Source organism: Nuphar pumila, chromosome 15 (genome assembly GCF_984573655.1).
Source record: "Nuphar pumila chromosome 15, dmNupPumi1.hap1.1, whole genome shotgun sequence".
NCBI lineage: Eukaryota > Viridiplantae > Streptophyta > Magnoliopsida > Nymphaeales > Nymphaeaceae > Nuphar > Nuphar pumila.
Window position 1 is genome coordinate 17,570,281 of NC_143263.1, and position 20,761 is coordinate 17,591,041.

General features: G+C 37.5%; 1 protein-coding gene across 1 annotated transcript in view; it reads right to left on the reverse strand.

Moving 5' to 3' along the window:
• Positions 1 to 415: 415 nt before the first annotated feature.
• LOC149814664 (vesicle-fusing ATPase-like) overlaps positions 416 to 20,761 on the reverse strand; it is a 113,674-nt gene continuing 93,328 nt past the window's right edge. The window contains exons 13-21 of the mRNA XM_089989986.1: positions 6,149 to 6,359; positions 4,069 to 4,200; positions 3,871 to 3,931; positions 3,708 to 3,767; positions 2,737 to 2,795; positions 2,546 to 2,633; positions 1,913 to 2,035; positions 1,260 to 1,325; positions 416 to 972 (exon numbers count right to left, since the gene is read on the reverse strand). Coding sequence (XP_089846112.1) covers positions 820 to 972; positions 1,260 to 1,325; positions 1,913 to 2,035; positions 2,546 to 2,633; positions 2,737 to 2,795; positions 3,708 to 3,767; positions 3,871 to 3,931; positions 4,069 to 4,200; positions 6,149 to 6,359 — 953 coding nt within the window. The 3' untranslated portion in view covers positions 416 to 819. The remainder of the gene's footprint in view (positions 973 to 1,259; positions 1,326 to 1,912; positions 2,036 to 2,545; positions 2,634 to 2,736; positions 2,796 to 3,707; positions 3,768 to 3,870; positions 3,932 to 4,068; positions 4,201 to 6,148; positions 6,360 to 20,761) is intronic.

A 20,761-nucleotide genomic window follows, 5' to 3' on the forward strand; every position in this document is an offset into this window, starting at 1 on the left:
CATGATTTTCACATAAATATCATGCAAAATTCATTTTTAGTGATATTTAGTAGGATCATTGCAACATAATGTGTGAAACTCCAAATATATGCACGCTCTAAGGGTAAAACAGTCCTAGGAAAGTAGAAAACCTGCAAAATTGGACATTTAGTGGATTTTGAAATTTGTAGGGCATTTTGGAAAATGCATCAAATTTACCGTACAGTAGACATTTTTCGTTTAAAAAAACAGAAAAGAAAGACGCAATAAAGCATCACAATTTACGGTGAACCTGATTTGACTAACCCGAGTCGACCTAGGCAACTTAGCTCTGTCAATCTTAAAGTTCATCATGGGCTTAAAGACAAGATCCTCACTAGGGCGACTTATCTGACCAGCCAAGAGCCATTTGAGCAGACAAGAGAAGCAACTACACTTTGGAGCCAATTCAGGTTCTTTCAGATAAATCATTTGACAATAAATAAGCCAATCAATTTTAAAGGAAGCCAAGAGATACCGATACAAATGCACAAAAAATCAACTAATGCACAAGCAATACAACAAAACACCACTCTGAACAAACTCAGAAAACCGGATAACACCACCGCCGCTGCATCCACAAAAAAAAAGGCTCTCAAAGAAGACCAATAGAATGGTGTAACAACAAATCACCATTTTGACCAGAGAAAATGCCAGTGAGAAACCAAAATCATATCCCCACAGCTCGGATATCTAAAAATAAAACCAACTTCATGGAGCCGACCAAAATATTCATTATCCACCATAAATTTCCGTCTGCAGAAGCTTGCAGATGCACCAAACTCCAAGTTAGAAGAGCCCCTATAGATCCCTTAAAGGAAGAATATCCCCAAGGCAATCGAAGAAATGGTTGATGTTAATTTTTTCCTTGCCCGAGTAAATATCTTCAGAATCTCCACCTTTCTTCCCTTGGGCTGCCATCTCCACCAGCATATACAATTTCTTTATTGGCATCTGAAGAAACAATACACACTTTAACAAACCAAATATTGCAAGATACGCTTTTCTTTTACTATTTTACTTTAATGGGTACCAGAAACATTGTTTATATTGAAAATCAGTAGCATAAAAAAGGCAAACATCAGGTTGTAAACAATTCAATAGTGGCACTTATATCCTTAAACTAGATAGAATTGTCGGGACAAACTGCAAACACTAGAATTGTCAGGAGAAACTGCAAACACTAAAAATGGGCACAAAATAATTGAAAGAGAGAGAGGTGGTTGTGGGGAGGCACATACATTGTCCAACGCTTCACCTGCTGCATCAATATCATGCTCAGCAAACACATTAAGGGCATCCAACACCTGCAGCAAATGAAAGATAAAATCAAACTTGCAGGCCTTTTGTACTCTCAAAACGTAAATCACTATTAACTAAACACTTGCATTAGTTATGAACAATGTTGTTAAAATCGGCTCCCTAGGTGAATTGGTTTCTTAAAAAAATAAAAAATTTGAGTTGAATAGAATCAATCTTGAATAGGCCCCCTTTACCATCAGATGACACTTGTCATTAAAAAATGTTAAAAAATTTAACCTTAAAAATATTAAAAAAAATTGTATGGCCTTGAACTGGCCCCTTTTGAATCATCTTTGAGCCGATCGAATTGGCCAATTCAGACCAATTTTGACATCGGTTATGAATCCAACTATATCTTTATTACATGAGACAATATCAGTCCACAAAAGAGTTGTTGGCATATTGTATAGCTTCCAACAAACTCAATGAATACCGAGTCACCCATATGATGGTTAACTTGGGAGCCCAGCAAGATTTGGGACTCAGTCTATAAGAAATGATTCAGCATATTTATTATTCAGCATATTTATTTTATCATTCCAATGCCTTTATTTTTTTTCTGCTCCTTTGCTTTTGTCTATCCTCACAATACCTTTCTAGCATCTGCAGTTCGTAAAGTTGGGGTATGATAGGTAACAGAGAAGGCATCACAAATACCAACTGATTCCAGGAAGGGCATCTCACTCGATGTTCCGATCACCAACAGGTTCTTCCCCTAGAAACAAAAAGTGAGAAACATCAACCAAAATCTACTAAATTTCAGAACAATAGGCTTCGGAGCTGGAAACTTAAAAGCATCCAAATTAGTGAGTTAAACTCTATGTTCATCTAGCAAGGACAAGAAAAACCATCATCATTACACTGCACCTCAGACTTTCAGTGGAGCAAGGGTAAATCGTTCATGCCAAGCAATCAAAGACTGAAGCTCATACCATAGTGAGTACAAGTTCCCTATTCTACACATGGATCCACAATGATTCAAGTGCACACAGGTCTCTGCACAGACAGCTATTGTCTGGATCCATGTGACTCTTAACATGGAACTAGGAGAGTTGATTCTGTAAGGCTACTTTAATAGCTCAGCCAGATGCAGAGAGGCATCTAGTACTAGAAAATAACCTTCTTAAGAAGACAACCTTATCTGAGTCGTGGAGAAAAAAATGCATAGTGTCTCCCAAAATCATGAACCAGGGAAAGGGGAAAAGGAGAAGGCACAAAACCCAACCTTCGGTGGAACTCTTTTGAGGAGAACTAACAATGTCTGTAAAATAACATTTGAAAATCGAGGGCCAATTGATACATATTCCAATAACCTGAGGAGATATTTCGAGTGAACAGTGAAATACAAAATAAATGTACAAATAGAACCAAATTACAACAGGGAAAAGGAAAAAAATCAGATATAATAAGATCTACCTTTCGATGTCATCAAGAATAATGATACTCAATGGAGATTTGTATGCATCCTCAAAGACCTGCAGTTTTAGAAGACGAATGTCTCAACTGGTTTGGATTAAAAATAAAATAAAACAGGCAGCTTGAACATGTATACCATTCCAAACCCAAGATCTCCTGCACTTCTGTACTAAGCTCAACCCTGCTTAAGCTTGAGAGAAGCTTGAACAACCATCCTCAAGTTTACTTATTAATGCATGCATACTCTGAATTAGAAAATGGATAGTTTGACTTAAATCTGTTCCCACAACTGCAAAACTAGGACATTATCACTCAGATAATGGTTTTCTTTTTTCAACTGTTATATTGAAGTATACAGCTGTACATACATGCATTGCTTGATTAACATTCCTATCTAAGCTAAGCCACCAAATAAACCATATAAGCTGAAGTTCGGAAGGCTTGCTAAATGACTTCTATACATGGGCTGAAGTTCAGCTTTTGTTAAAAGAGCTGGAGCGAAACATGATCTAAGTCAGGTGTGAAAGCAGAAGCTCACTGCATAGCCAATAGGTGTGGATGGCAATCAGATATTAGGTGTGCCTGACAGAGGACTCCTTTGATGTAAGAAGTATTTAAAGACCTGAAAATCTCATTGAGGGATCAGGTAGCCCAGTTAACTTCTCAAATTTAAGTAGACATGCAGACCATAGGACAGACTGAACAGCACAAGATGGGGCAAATCTGAGAACGAGACATCAATGATGTCATGTCAGGGCATGAGCTTTAAATGACACAATCATGTTACATGTTTCTATTCCCTCTTACAGAGAACTATTGTTTCCTCTTCTAAATTGTCCATGTGTTATGGATTATGTTAATCCAAATTAAAAGAGTTTGACCCTCTTAGGAATCCCAATGAAATCATAGTTTTCTTGAACATCTAGATGCCACAAAGCTAAAACCGCACTTACAAAATCATTTTAACAAACCTTTGCAATTTGTGAACATTTAGTGCCCTCGCTAAGACCAATCATTGATTCAGCAGATATCTGTGGCACAAAATTCACAGCACTTTAGTAAAAGAAAAGCATTCAAGAAGAATAGGCAGAAAAACAAATACCATTATACCAGTAAAAGTGTGGGAGTACTTACTATTTTGACAAATGGGTAATCACTGTCAATACCGATAGTTGCTGCCAGTGCAGTCTTACCACTGCATAAACAGAAAAATAGGTAATCACTGTCAATACCAATTATTGCTGCCAGGCAAATCGTGCCACTAGCAAAACAAAAAGAATATGGGTATCAAAGATAATTTGGATATTGCACTTGTGATCAAAGAATACATACCTTCCACTTGGACCTTCTAGAAGGCAAGTAACCAAGGGGCTTCCATTGCTCACTTTCACTTGTTCCACCAGTAACATGGCCCTCTCGAATATGTGCTTATGCCTCTCACCACAGTCAACAATGCCGTTAAGTCTGTCCAATAAAAGATGCACATCGATAGAGCAATAAATAAAATGTATATAATATTTAAAGTTAAGGGTAACTTGTAAAGGAGTTGTAAACACATGGTGCATTTAAACACACCAAAATATTATTGACAGTCCGCAATATTATTATTCTGGTCGAAAATGTGGAACCACTCTCTCTATTGCCTCTTAAAAGAAGGAAACAAACCACCCTTCTAAAATCAGATAGTTCCTTAAAAACAAGCGAGCTACTTTGACAACTTTTATTCCCCCAACCCACCTTCCTTTGTGTCATTCCAAATTAACCATAAATACTAAAAAACAAATAAAGACTACATTTTAGAGTTAACAATATTACACTCTTAAAATATTTATATATTACAGCATAAAATCATCCAAACACACCATAATTATATAAACGTGCCCATGGCCTACCATCCACAAAATTGTGGTGTGAAAATCACTACTAACCATGTTGTATCATATCATGTAGTTGTGTTTGTGTCCATGTGAGACAGACCTTGAGTGGCATTGTCATGTGCCATGACGCTACTGATGTTAGGGTAATTGAGTTCTGACCAAGAAATCAGCCTTTTATCATCCCATACAGGTAACCACATGCCATTGACCTGGCAATATAGCACCATCTAGAATGCCCAGCTCAGAAAAGACTGATTAATTGAAACAAACCCAAGGTTTGTGACATTCATGTAACCACAATTGTGACATGATGACATCGAAGAAGATGGTGGTGAACATATTGAGGAGATAAGTGTTAATGATTAATCATGCTAATGGTTGTGGGAGCATTGATGATGATAAAGATAAAAAACAAAATGTTGATGATGATGGTAAATGATAAGCATACAAAATAGAGGTATATTCCATCCAAAACAGCTCTAACTGTTGCAAAAACTCTATCCACAAACCTAATCAACCAAAAACCCAAGCCTCGTACTCTGTCATTCTCATGGAGCCTTGTTCTGTTTTATTTAAGCAGAAAGATGAAAAATCAGTTTTTCACTTTAACTTCTTCAAAAGGGTATCAGTTTAAGTGCCACAGAATATTTCAGTATCATGATTCCAGCATTCCATCATACATCCTGTTGTATTGTTCAGTTCTATTTGATGGCATGATGCATGTAGTTATAGTAATCTTTTGTTTACATTTTGGCATCACCCATCTTTTTAGTCAACATTGTGAATCCTTTTGTCAAAAGTGGCAAAACGTGAGTGCCCTATAAACACCATAACGTTGAAGTAGTTGTGGCCTTGAAGTATTTTGGCATCATTTTCCACCTGCATCTAGTTTATTGCATTTAATTGCTGTCATCTTTTCACAAGAGTGGCAATGAATAGCAGAAAACATCCTCCTATTGAGAAATAAAGGATTTCTTTCACGGAAAAGGTACACATACACAGGCATGCACACACCCACTCACGTACATAAATACATACAAACATATACATATTTATCTATGATTATCATATATGAATACATATACACCAAAACCTTTTAAAATTGGCCACAATATAAAATAATGCCTTAAAAGAACAAAAGCATGGCCTTGGCACCTAAGTTAAGTGGACATACAAAATAAGCATAACAAAAAGAAAACAATCAGCACTGTGAAAACATAAAATGCAGCGAGAAAGAAAATATGGGAACAGACTGCAAAAAGAACCAATGAGACAAATGCTACATCATGATTGTCTTTTCCCCAGTAACCTAATCAACCCAATTCCTACACATCACCAAGGAGATGGACAGCACTAAAAAAGATTCGCAGGACATAATTCAGCCACAACATATAATAACAAAAGCTTTATGAATCTTTACGTTTGAAATTAAGACACAACGACAAAGTATATTGAGTGTAAATACAGCAATTCAAACTTAACTAACCTGTAATTTAATTTCATTAAAAAGTAAACATGTAAGAACATTCAAATACCTGCATCTTTCAAGATCGTCTGTGGAGGCTCCAAATGCAGGTCTAACTTCTTGAAGTGCATTCAGAAAATCATCCATGGTGACCTTTATGTTTTCCTCATCTAAAGGTTTAGTAAGGTCATCTAAACTTATCTGCCTGTTCAAGGCAAAGGATACTGCACTTTTAACGATGCCTTCAAGCTCTGCACCACTGTAATTCTTTGTCCGCGCAGCTGCACCAAGCATGGTCCAAGTTAGTATCTGAGGTGTTAAATCGCCTTAAAAACATTCAGATTCTGCTATTATTTCTGATATTAGAAAAAAATTGCGAACAAAATCTATGTATTGAAGAAACAAATCTCCAGATACTGAACATGTGAAATTCTCTGACCAAAGCAAAAAATTCTTCACTTGTATGGAAATTCAGATATTTTCTTATGTGTTAGACATCAGATGAATAACTTGATTCAAAGACAAATTATTAGTCTACTAAGAGTGTTCTCTACATATAATTTAAAATGATGGCTCCCATAAAATAGCTTGAAAAAGCATAGGCTTGAACAATGTTTCAGAGCAAGGAAAGTGAATCAAGAAACAGAAAAGTGGAAGTGAAAATCAAGGGCTTCCAGTAGGAGGAGAAAAGTGACTAGGAAGCATTTAAGTAGATTAAGAAGTTTCACAGAATACAAAAGTAAATCAACTCGTCACTGTGATAGAGAACAAATCAAAGTGATTCAGATAAACTATTTTGAGCTTGAAACAAGCAAAGCCTATCCTAATTTGAAGTCAAGGCCTAATTATAGTTGGTATACTTGGTGGCTGAGTTGAACTCCGCCTGTGTAGTTATACACTGCCGGTCCCAAGCCCGGATAAAGGAGGAGGGTTGCGGTAGGCCTGTGACAGCCAGCATAAAAACTTTGTCATATCCTATGAAAATGAACCAATATGAGAATTTCGTTGGGGCGTTCCCTACTGAGCGACGCGCTGTACTCTCTAGGCCCGGAGGCAGTGATAAATGTGCAAGGGTTGCTAGGTCGTCGCCCAGAAGCGACGCGTCACACCGGCGCCCGGGTGTGGTGTCAAATAGGCAAGGGTTCCCTCACTTTGTTGGACGGGTGGGGGTAAAGAAGTTAGTCCAAGACCATAAAATTAGGTTAGCCACTTGGAACATAGGGTCTTTAACTGGTAAGTTGGTAGAGTTAGTAGATGTTATGTGTAGGAGAAAGATTGATATTTTATGTCTTCAAGAGACCAAATGGGTAGGTGAGAAAGCTAAAGTGATGGAACCTTGGGGATATAAGATTTGGTATACAGGAATAAATAGGAATAGGAATGGAGTAGGGATTGCTATGAGTCGTCAGTTTATAGATAATGTAGTTGAGGTCCGTAGGAAGGGTGATAGAATTTTACTTATTAAATTAGTATTAGGTACGGATATTATTAATATTATTAGTGTTTATGCACCTCAAGTAGGTTTAGATGATTCCATTAAGCATCAATTTTGGGAAGATTTAGATGGAGTAGTACAAGAGACATCTTATGGAGAAAAGCTTTTCATCGGCGGTGACCTTAATGGACATGTAGGCATTAGTAGGGATGGATTTGAGAATATCCATGGAGGCTATGGTATAGGAGAAAGAAATGAAAGTGGAGAAAGGATTTTAGATTTTTGTTTGTCCTATGATATGAACTTAGCAAACACTTGGTTTAGAAAGAGGGAGTCTCACCTAGTAACATTTAAAAGTGGGGTTAATACGAGTCAGATAGATTTTTTCCTACTTAGAAAGAGAGATAGGGGTTGTTGCATCGATTGTAAGGTTATACCAGGAGAAAGTGTAGCTACACAACATAGAGTCTTAATTTTAGATCTTAGAATTAGACAATGCCGCAAAAGGGATAGACATAGGATAGATCCTAGAATTAAGTGGTGGGCACTGAAAGGAGCTAAACAAGGAATGTTTGTAGAGCAGGTAGTTAAGGAAGTTGATTGGTGTCTCGAGGAGGATTCAGAATCAATGTGGAATAAGATAGCGGGTGGTATGAGAAAAGTAGCTAAGGAGGTATTGGGTGAGTCTAAAGGCGGTGCACCACTAGGTAAGGATACATCATGGTGGAACGAGGATGTCAAATTAGCTATTAAGGTTAAAAGAGAGTGTTATAGAAATCTAAGTAAGAGTCGTGATAATGAGAATTTGGAGAAGTATATGATAGCAAAGAAGGAAGCTAAAAAAGTTGTTCGAAACGCGAGGGCTAAGGTATATAAGGAGGTTTATGACAAGTTGGATACCAAAGAAGGCGAGAAGGATATTTATAGGCTTGCAAAGATGAGAGATAGGAAATCGAAGGATTTGGGTATGGTTAGATGTATCAAAGATGAAACGCAAAGGGTTTTAGTCAAAGATGAGGAGATTAAGGAGAGATGGAAAGATTATTTTGATAAGCTATTTAATGATAGTCATGCTCAAGATCTTGGAGACTTCTCCATTCCTTTTCATGAGATAAATCGTGACTTCATGCGCAAGATTCAAAAGAAAGAAATTGCAGAGGCTTTGAAGAAAATAAAATCAAGAAGGGCAGTTGGCCCAGATGGTATACCTATCGAGGCTTGGAAATGCTTGGGAGAGAAAGGTTTAGAATGGTTGACAAATCTTTTTAACTTGATTTGGCGAACAAATAAGATGCCTAATGAGTGGAGGAAGAGTACTTTGGTGCCTTTATATAAGAATAAGGGTGATATACAAGATTGCACAAACTATCGTGGTATAAAACTCATGAGTCATACTATGAAACTTTGGGAGAGGGTGATTGAGTCTAGGTTGAGGAAGGTTGTCATGATATCGGAGAATCAATTTGGTTTTATGCCTGGAAGATCAACTATGGAAGCTATACATCTTCTTAGACAACTTATTGAAAGATATAGAGAGAGGAACAAAGATTTGCATATGGTTTTTATTGATTTAGAGAAGGCATACGATAGAGTACCTAGGGACGTTCTCTGGTGGACAATGATGAAGAAAGGTGTTTCTCTCAAGTACATTAGTATAATTAAAGATATGTATGAAGGAGTAGTAACCAATGTCCGCACTTGTGGAGGGGTGACAACCAATTTTCCGATAACGGTTGGGTTACATCAAGGATCTGCTTTAAGCCCTTTCCTATTTGTGATAGTGATGGATGAGCTTACGAGATCAATTCAAGAAAATGTACCGTGGTGTATGTTGTTTGCTGATGATATTGTTTTGATTGATGAGTCTAGAGCTGGGGTTAATGCTAAGTTAGAATTATGGAGACAGACATTGGAAGCTAGAGGTTTTAAGTTGAGTAAGAGTAAGACTGAATATATGGAATGTCGGTTTAGTAAGCAACGAAGTAGTGATGGGAGTGTAGTGAAGCTTGGTGAGCAAGATATACCGGTGAATGATTATTTCAAATATTTGGGATCCATCATTCAAATGTATGGAGAAATTGATGGAGATGTAAATCATAGGATAAAGGTTGGGTGGATGAAATGGAAAAGTGCAACTGGAGTGTTGTGCGATCGTAGAATGCCATTGCGGTTGAAGGGAAAGTTTTATAGGACGACTATTAGGCCTGCTTTACTATATGGTACGGAATGTTGGGCTGCCAAGAGACATCATATTCAAAAAATGAGTGTAGCTGAGATGCGGATGCTTAGATGGATGTGTGGAAATACAATAAAAGATAAGATTCGGAACGAAGAGATACGTAAGAAGGTAGGTGTTGCACCCATTGAAAATAAGATGCGAGAGAATCGTTTACGGTGGTTTGGACATATTCGGCGAAGGCCTAATGATGCTCCAGTTAGAAGGTTGGAGAAATGGGAAAATATATTAGTTAAAAGAGGTCGGGGTAGGCCTAGGAAGACTTGGATGGAGATGATAGGAAAGGATATGAATGCTTTGAACCTCACCGAGGACATGGCGTTGGATAGAAATGATTGGAGGAAAAGGATTCATGTGGAAGACCCAAAATGAATTTCTTTTTTGGTTCATATCGCTGACCCCAATTGTTTTGGGATGAAGGCGTAGTTGTTGTTTGTTGTTGTTGTTGTTGTTGTATACTTGGTGGCTGAGTTGCCAGTTGCCATGCTTTGGCCCCTAACCGAGTCAATAAATCAGTATGACATGGTTAGAGACTAAACTCGTTCAAGTCTTAACGTTGATTCAGCTGAGTCAGTTGAGACTGGGCCAAGTCAGACAAGTCTTATCTTTTTTTTTATTTGTTCGTGGCTACTTTCTTTGTTTTTAACATAGTGATTTACCATATATTACATATGCACAAACATATGTGTGGTGAGATGCCGATATTCCAAATGGATACGCTCTTTGATAAAAGCTTTTGTATTTAATGTACATGGTGCACAGTTTTTGTTTCATTTCTATTTTTTGTATCTTTATGTTTGATTTAGGAATATAGGTTATTCAATTTTTATGGCATGAAATTATGAAATTATAAATCATATGTTTATTATTATTTTCAATGAATTAAATAAAAAACAGTGACTTGTCTGAGTCACCCAATCACATGTGGCCAATCCAAGAATGAAAAACCTAGGGTCTAATGTAATGAGATATTGCGGAAATATAAAGAGTGCTTATAAGCACTTACAACAATGAATAAAAGAGACAATATCACAAGTCCACTAAGGGACAAATTACAATACAAACACAAGCCTTTAAGAAGGCAACAATATAAAAAGCCTCTTATTGAAAAGAGAGAGAGCTCTCAAGAATGCATACATACAAGGGGTTCACCCCTATTTATACAAGAGGGAGTGGAAGGAAAAGGAAGGCAAGGGCCTCAAAAGAAGAGCCCAAAAGGGGGCTCCTATGGAGTCATTGGGAGCCCCCAACGGTCACATTTGTGACCGTTGGGGGCTCCAACAACTCTATGGTTGGAGCCGCTTTTGGTTCCTAAAAAATACAAAAAAAAGAAAAAGAAAAAATAAAAAAAGAAATTACATTTTAACAAAAAATAAAAATAGTTGTTTTCTAAAACAACTATGTGAAATTACAAAAATACCCCTATCGGGTATTGATGTAATATATATATATATACAGCATACATTTTAGCACCCCCTCTCAAACTTTACGGAAAAATGACGAAAAGTTTGCCAAGGAGAAACATGAAGCGGGGAGCCGGAAGGGCTTTAGTAAAGAAGTCTGTCAACTGAAATTCTGAAGTGACATACGGTAGAGCAATTGTTCCTCGTAAGTATTCATCGCGAACATAGTGGCAATCCATTTCGATATGTTTGATACGCTCATGGACGGTATGATTGCTTGCAATATAGATGGCACTCTTGTTGTCGCAACATAGCTTTGAAGCTTCGGTAATATCAACCCCCATGTCTTTAAGCAGACCGCGAAGCCATACAAGTTTCATTGTTGTGGTTGTCATTGTAACGCCCTGAAATCTTAACCCAAATTTTGAGGAATTTTTTTTTTGTTTCAATACAGCGGAAACAAGTCATACCGTGGGGCTAAGCATTCCAGAACATTACAAATGGAGCAAGACCAAAACATTCTTTTCATTTCAATATCAATAAAAATTAAGATCAGAGTTCTCACACTATCCTTGGAACAGTAAATCCAAAAATCCCGATCGAAGTCTCATCCCGCAGTCGCTCCTAAATCCAACTCTTCACCTGAAATTTTATAGGAATTAGACTACAACTGTCTAAGTAGGAAATCCGTAACTTTTAATGTGGTACATCATGAATCCAGTATGTGATATGGGTGTCAAGTATGATGTTCAGTATATATACCAAAAATAAACAAAGGTCTATACTGTGACAGTCAACAATTGACCAGAAGTTAACTGGTAGGTAACATCAATAGCAACATTTATATATCCCACAACCACAATATGAATCCACACAATTATTCAGAGAAATGCAATTATGACAATTCATAATTCAAGTCCGCATTCATACCACAGGGTGCATCCATTATGCATAAAGAAATATTAAACCATACCATGATGCACAATTTTAGTACAACAAGACATTTAACATATATTAAAAGTTAAACATCACGCATCCACCAAACATATAACAATTAAGAAAATAGATAACAAATGCATGTTCTAATGCATATTAGGAAAATGCATGACTTATGTGTAATGCATGAATCATCTTATTATCTTTCCTTAAGTTTCCCTTTCCATATGCATGCCCTATTAAATGCATACAATTTAAGTTTCTCTTTTTAATTACCATTGCCCGCGGATACACCAAACGGGTACAAACCCCGAGGTCAAGTAGGTTCCCAGGGTAGCTTAACACACAATTTGTATTTTATTACTTGGTTCCAACTTAGCCCTCGACCGATATCAGGAAACAGCACCATCCATCGGAACATTAGACCTCCACATCTAATGTCGGGGACACAAGGGACACCCCACGCCCACAAGTGCCACTTCCTTGGTACCAAACAAACTCACAGCTGTGACCAACACACCACTCCCGGGTAAAGTGGCGGACTCTCCCTAAAACCGTGGCTAGGAGAAAGAACCTCAATATCGGGTTCAGGGGATAAAATTTCAGCACACGGATTTTTTGTATCCTCACAGTCTCCCCAAGACCGGATATCTAAGATTCTCATACTCCAGATGAGATATCCCAGAACGTATATTACACTGTTCTTATTCATTATCTTTTTATTATGAGCCAATTAATGAGTTTTGCAGTTCCACATGCAAAAACAAGGCAAAAGCTCGCATCAACCCCTGTGAGAACCATCACGAGACTCCAGCCCGTGGAAACACATCGAACAGTGCAATATAGAACAATAATATAAAGTATGATTTTTGCGATGCATTTAACCAATTAAAGAAAAAGCAAACCCAAGCTTAAGGCTCTCCAGGCCTGTGATGATTCATCTAGACCATCGATGCATCGTATGCAAAAATCATAACAACTTGCAATATATGCAATAATACCAACATGATTCCAAATGCGCATTCATTCATACCATTTTAACAATGTGCATGAGCTTCCACAGTCATATGCATGTGTTCACCATCCATGTGTAAGTACTTTCATGTGATCACTTAACACACATGCATTCATCTATAATTCATAAGTACATTAGAACATTTATGCATGATTTTACATACTAAACACACATTTATTTCATGTATGCACTTTCCAAAGCCAACTTTGCAATAATATGTTAACAGGCACCAAATACCTCACATGTTGCAAACTATAAAGCATGCTGACATGTGCCAAATACATGTGCACCCACGTACATACAAACCCAATCATAAGCATGTCATTTCCCAATCATATGCATCCTCACTACGTATGTTACCTACATCACATACGTGTATTAACCAATACATATCTCCTTTGAGTGTGTGAGTGTGCACATAAATTACACACGCACATCAAAAATATCACTAACTGAGCCATGATTTCATTTATAAATGCACAACCAGTACAATGAAATGCTAAGATAACATTTCACGTATTCGCTGGGCAAAAGTGTAAGTTTTTGCATAGGCTAAGGAAGATGGTCGAGCTTACCAATCCCGTACCCCCATCTTTCTAGCTAAAAAAAATAGTCAATTCAGCCCAGCCGACTAAATTCAGTCCATTCGACTAAATTCAGTCCACCCGACTAAATTCAGTCCATCCAACTAAATTCAGTCCAGCCGACTAAGAAACCAGATTGCATAACAGGGTTTCTGACTGCTGACTGTCAGTTGGTCATAACCTGATAATTCTGGACAAATCTGGACCAGATCTGTCACTCCATTTCCTAATAAAAAATGACTATACAACCTGTGTAAAATTGCACTGCATTCAATGTAATGGGCAATAGCATTACTGGTGTGTAAAAGTGATGAGCCACTGCATAAACAGATGATAACATTGATTCTGTTCTTTCATTTTGCTCATAAAAGCATCTACCATTACACAGGCAATATCAAAGAAGAAAATATCACATTGGAACAACGCTAAAGCGTAATACTAATGACACAATATAAGAAGTAGAATTTCGTATAAAGAACATAATTCATAAGAAATTCCTATCATCTTTGTTGCTCCAAATACACAATGAAAATGCTCATTACCGTATTGAACAAATAGTGTCAAACCCACAAGATCACCAACAAAACAATAACCATCTTCCCGTGACTAAGTTTAACCATGACTTCTGATAATGAAGGCTTCAAATCACATTTAATAACACTGATTTCTTCGGATCTGATAGGATATATGCTTTGTATTTCAAGAACATACTAGGAATCAAGGAAATGTTGTAATTATCTATATCAGTCCAAGATCCACATTTACAACTCACATTCTGAACCAGTTTCAGAACTTATGCAGGTGCATATTCATGATCAACACCTCCAGAGAAAAAAAAACATTGTACGGGAAAGCTTCGATCAACACTTCTTCTTCTTTTTTTTTCAAGATTCCGATTATAAAACACGCAACCCACCCCCACTCTCTTAACCACATTCCATTGCAAGAACCATCATCGGTTTCTAGGACAAGAAACCCCAATTTATGTTGATTTTGGGGATTTCTTTAATGTCCACCGAAATCCCCCCCAATTTCTTAATAGAAATCAGAACAAAAATAAAAACCCCCAAATTCTACACATAAAAACCAAGAATACAATTAAAAGAAACGATAATCATGACCGTAGCATTCTGATTGCAGGAACCCCCCCCCCCCCCCCCCAAATCTGGGGTTATCAAATCCAAGAAATCGAAACCCCACGGCTGGGCTAACCAAAGCTTCAACCGAAATCCCAAATCGGTTTGATTTGAGATTTTCCAAGTTAGGGTTAAGCAAGAAAACCCCCAAATCGAAAATCACGACTATCAGAAACCCCAACTCATGGGCCTGCGTTTTCCGGTAGCCAAGAACCCTATCAAGAACGACCGAGCACCTAATGCCTTGTTTTCTTGACCGACCCACAACACAGACACAGGATACAATCAATACCAAACAAAAAGTGCAGAAATCCTACCTGTTCTGGCGATTGGAGGAGGAGGTGGCTGACGCTGCTGCAAGAAGAAGGCCGTCGGCGATTCTGGTGGCAGGCGATGGCGGCAGCAGGTGGCCAGGAGGCTTGCCGACGACAGAGCTCCTGCCGGCGTGAAGGGCGCGATCGGGAGGTTGCTGTCGATGGTCGGCCTGCTGTTTCGCAGCCGCGATGCCGGTGGAGAGGGTGATGAGGGGCAGAGGAGAGGGAGAGCAAGAAATCCAGGACTCCCTTTTTGCAGGAGGGCAGCCCATGAAAAGGGAGGGGATAGGTTTTCCCCCCTTTCCCTTCGGCGGCCTCGCACGACCCCGCCCCCTGCTTCCATCGTGTTAGGGTTCTTTCAGAACCCTAACCGCAGTCTTCCCTCCATTTTATCGGGCAGACACCTGCCCTTTAATTTACGTTTTTTTTTTATCAGTATCGCAGGGCGCGACCCGGGTCCGGATTCGAGACCCGCGAGCCTGCTGCGATCTGGATCAGCGGATCCTTTGCTTACCTGGGTCCGCGATTTGGGTCCGAAGTTCTCCAATAGCGTGGATCCGCGGATTGGATCCACGTGTGATATTTAATTTATTTTATATCCCTTTATGAGTCTTGGATTCGAGATTTGGATCCCAGACCCAAATCAAACCGTTTACGCATTATATCTATAAAAATCCAATTAATTCCCAAAAAAATGCGGTTATTACAGTCATAGCCCGATACTCAGCTTCAGTAGATGATAGTGAAACTTTCAGCTGCTTCTTGCATCACCAGGCAATCAAGGAGTCCCCTAGAAAGGCACAAAAACCAGTAGTTGAGACTCGATCATTAGGATTACCTCACCAATCTGCATCAGTATAAGCAAGAAGATTCAAGAAAGAAGAGGAGGATAGAAATAGCCCTTTATTGATGGTGTTCTGAATGTAACGAATGATCAAGAGAACAGCACTCATGTGCACAGGTGTAAGAGCATGCTGAAATTGACTAACTGAGTGAACCGCATGAGTGATATCTGGTCTGGTGATGGTTAAGTAGGTGAGAGACCCAATGAGTTGTCTGTAGGGTGTGGGATTTTCCGGAAGAACCCTATCCTCCAACCGTAATTTGGCATTAATAACTTCGGGAGTCTCTACTTTTTTATCATCTGAAATGCCAGACTTAGAACATATATCTGCAGCAAGCTTCATCTGTGACAAAATATATCCTCGAGAAGAATATGCAACTTCAATTCCAAGAAAGTATCTAAGAAAACCTAAATCAGACATATCAAAATTATTTTTTAACATATTTTTAACATCAACAATACTATTTTGATCATTCTCAGTGATAATCATATCATCAACATAAAGTAACAACATAACAATACTAGTACCTGCATTTTTAACAAAAAGAGCAGTGTCAGTATAACAAGAATAAAATCCTAATTTTATCATGATATCACTGAAACGATCATACCAAGCCTTAGGAGCTTGTTTAAGGTCATACAACGCTTTTAAAAGCCGAAGAGTTTGACCTTGCTCAATATTAATTCCAGGTGGTGGATCCATGTAAACTTCTTAATTTAAACTTTCATTTAAAAAAGCATTTTTTACGTCAAGTTGATAAATAGGCCATTTTTTGGTTGATGCGACAGCTATTAAAGTCCTGACACTGGTCATTCGAGCTACGGGAGCGAAAGTTTCTTCATAATCAATTTCATATTCTTGTGAGTATCCCTTGGCGACTAACCTAGCTTTATATCGTTCTAAAGATCCATCGCTTTTAGTTTTGACTTTGAAAACCCACCGACGCCCAATAGGTTTTTTTTGTGGGGGTAGATTAACTATTTCCCAAGTATTAGCCTTTTTTAGTGCATTTAGTTCAACCTGCATTGCTTCAACCCAATGTAGTATAGATTTAGCTTGATTATAGTGAGCAGGTTCAAAATAAGCATGTAGGGTTATTAAACATGCTCGATAGTTGAGTGTCAAAGAATCATAGGATACAAACCTATTTGGTGGTATTGATATTCTAAAAGAATGTCTAATTTGTGGTTCTTCTGTAGACTCAGAAATTTGGGAGTATTTTTCGAAGGCACTAATCGGGTTTTCTTGATTTATTCTTGAGTATATATTCATATTTGTATCATTATCATTTGAGGGTATTATATCAAGGTTGGACACCTCACATGTATCTTCTATGCTTTCAAGAGAATCATTTTGTATGTCATCAATAAGATCATATAAAAATATGTAATCAATTTCATTTGTTTCTTCTATTTTATCAAAATCATTCTCATCTTTTAGAAATGTTACATCTTTTGAAACATAAAGTTTATCATTTTTAAAATCATATCTATACCCTTTGTTATTTTCACCATATCCTAGAAAAACACATTCAATTGCTTTTGGAGACAACTTATCTCTCTTATGCAATAGAACAAAGCATTTACAACCAAAAATACGATGACGATTGAAATCGGGTAAAAATTTAAAGAGTTTTTCATAGGGAGAAGCATTTTTTAACTTAGAAGAGGGCATTTTATTGATTAGATAAGTTGCGGTTAGAACGGCTTCGGCCCAAAACATCTTTGAAATATTTATAGAGACAAGTAATGTTCTAGCGGTTTCTACAATGTGTCTATGTTTCCTTTCCGCTAGGCCATTTTGTTGAGGGGTTCTAGGACATGATTTTTTATGACAAATTCCATTTTGAGTTAAATAGTTTTGAAATTCATGAGATAAATATTCACCACCGGAATCGGTTCTCAAAGTAGATATGTTACTTTGGAATTGATTTTGGATTTTTCAATGAAAATCTTTAGAGAAAGTAAATACTTCCGACTTATGACTAAGAAAATAAATCCAAACATACCGAGTAAAATCATCAATAAAAGTAACATAATAAGAATAGCCCCCTTTAGACATGACCGGAGAAGGCCCCCAGACATCCGAATGCACCAATTCAAATGGTCTTGAAGAAAGAAAAGTTATAGTTGAAAACAGAAGACTTCATTTTTCCAAAAATACAATCTTTGCAATTAATTTCTTTTTCCTTACAAAATTTGTTTCCAAAGAGAAAAAGGTACATTTTGGAATAACTTGGATGACCAAGTCTTTTATGCCAAGTTTCCATATTTTTTTCTTGGACACAAGAACAAAAATGATTTGTGGGAAGGTCTAGATGATCCTCCCTTCCTATGGCTTTGCCCAATCCGCTTTCAGGACCGGAGATCCTGCACAAAGCAACCATTAGATGAGAAAGATATTTCGCATCCATGGTCGGCAATTTGGGAGACCGAAAAGAAATTTAAATTTAGTTTGGGAACAACTCTTACTTTTAAAACACAAAAATTTTGAGTCTTTAAAAGAGAATACTTGAAATTTTTAAAAATGTTCCATCGGTCGTAGAGACACAAGAAGCCTTTGAATTGATGCAAACATCAACAAGTGCATTTTCATGGGGGGTCATATGAAAAGAGGCTTCGGAGTCAAGGATCCAAGAATACGTATTGGGTGATGATGTAGAAGCAATAGCCGCACCCGATGTGGAGGAAGAAGCTTTAAGAATTTGTGGAAGAGCCATAGATATTTGCCCAAGAGTTTCTTTCAGGTCGCCATTTTTGCCTTCATCTTCTTTGATGGTAGTTTCATCAAGAGGCCACCTTAGGCTTGAAAGTTCCATTAAGCTTTGGGCAAGCGGGTTTGATGTGACCCAACTCATAGCAATGATGATAAATAATCATTTTTCTTCCTCCATTATAGTTTCCTTGTTTCCCAAAGAGAGGAGGTTTATAGGTTCTTACATTGTTGCCAGGTTTGGATACGGCAAGCACTTCATCAACATGTTTACTCATGCCAAGCCTTGTCTCCGCTTGAGTGATTTTGGCAATGGCATCCTCAATTGGAGGAAAGATAGATCTATGGAGAAGTGAGGATTTCACTTGCTGAAATTCGGAACGTAGCCCAAAAAGAAATTGAAACAATCGTTCTTGTTTCATTTGTTTTTGTCTCAATTCAACATCTTTCATAGCAACCCATTTTGGCTCTAAAAGAGCCAATTCATCCCATAGTGGGTTTAAGGCACTATAATAGTCTTGAATGCTAGAATCACCTTGTTCGGTGGTTCTAATCTTTTCTTGCAAAAAATACGCTTGCAAGATCCTTTTGGGTATACGTACCATTCATAAAGAACCAAGCCTCATTGGCCCGACGAAATTTAGCTATATTAGCACATACCTTGAGTTCAACATTGTTCATAAACCACGCAAGGATTTTTGCGTGATTGCTTTTCCAATCTTCCACTTCTTTTTGATGATTTTCAATGGCCTTGAGGCGAACATCTCCTTCAAGAACTTTTTCTTGACCTACTTCGTTCTTTGTGAGCATAAGTTTAGGTTCCGGAACGGTACCCATGACAAAACCCCAAAGTTTCTTTCCTTTGAGGTTGTTTTTCATTGCCGATGCACACATCATGTAATTCTTTCCATTGAGCTTGAAGGATAGGTCGATCTTTGCCTCCATGATGTTTCCAAGAAGTGAGAAGAGAAGAGATACACAAAATATGAAATATACGTACCACACTTTTCTTTCAAGAACCTAGTGGCTCTAATACCATGTAATGAGATATTGCGGAGATATAAAGAGTGCTTATAAGCACTTACAACAATGAATAAAAGAGACAATATCACAAGTCCACTAAGGGACAATACAAACACAAGCCTTTAAGAAGGCAACAATATAAAAAGCCTCTTATTGAAAAGAGAGAGAGCTCTCAAGAATGCATACATACAAGGGGTTTACCCCTATTTATACAAGAGGGAGTGGAAGGAAATGGAAGGCCAAGGACCTCAAAAGAAGAGCCCAAAAGGGGGCTCCCATGGCGTCGTTGGGGGCTCCAACGACTCTATGGTTGGAGCCCCTTTTGGTTCCTAAAAAATACAAAAAAATAAAAATAAAAAATAAAAAAAGAAATTACATTTTAACAAAAAATAAAAATAGTTGTTTTCTAAAACAACTATGTGAAATTACAAAAATACCCCTAACGGGTATTGCTATAATATATATATATATATATATATATATATATATATATATATATATATATATATATATATATATATATATATATATATATATATATATATATATATATATGGAGTACATTTTAACATCTAATATACTCTAGAGCTAAGTTTCAAAACAATGTTTAGATAAATCTCCAAATTGTCTGCTTATTGGGACAACATGCATGCAAACACATACACGCACATGCAGTATTTACTTTGCTTATCGGGGATAGACTGATGTCACTATATGGGCAGTGCGGTGTAGATATTTTATCACAAGGCCTACCCCGGGTCTTCATACCATAAACAAATAAGTTAGGATGCATTTTTTCTGACAATACCTTATATATAATTATCTAATTATCTGTGTTGCCTTAATGAATGATGAACATCTTGTCTAAGGATCAAATCCATAGTTTATCAGAAGCTTCTACATATTTTCGAAGCTTGTTTCTTTAGAAACTGAAAGTAGGGGCTTTTGAAGTTTGCTTCCCATCTCATGTGAAAACATGCTTCTAAGGACATTGGATGTTTGAGATGAGAATTGTACTTTAGGGTGCGTTTGGATCATTTTGAG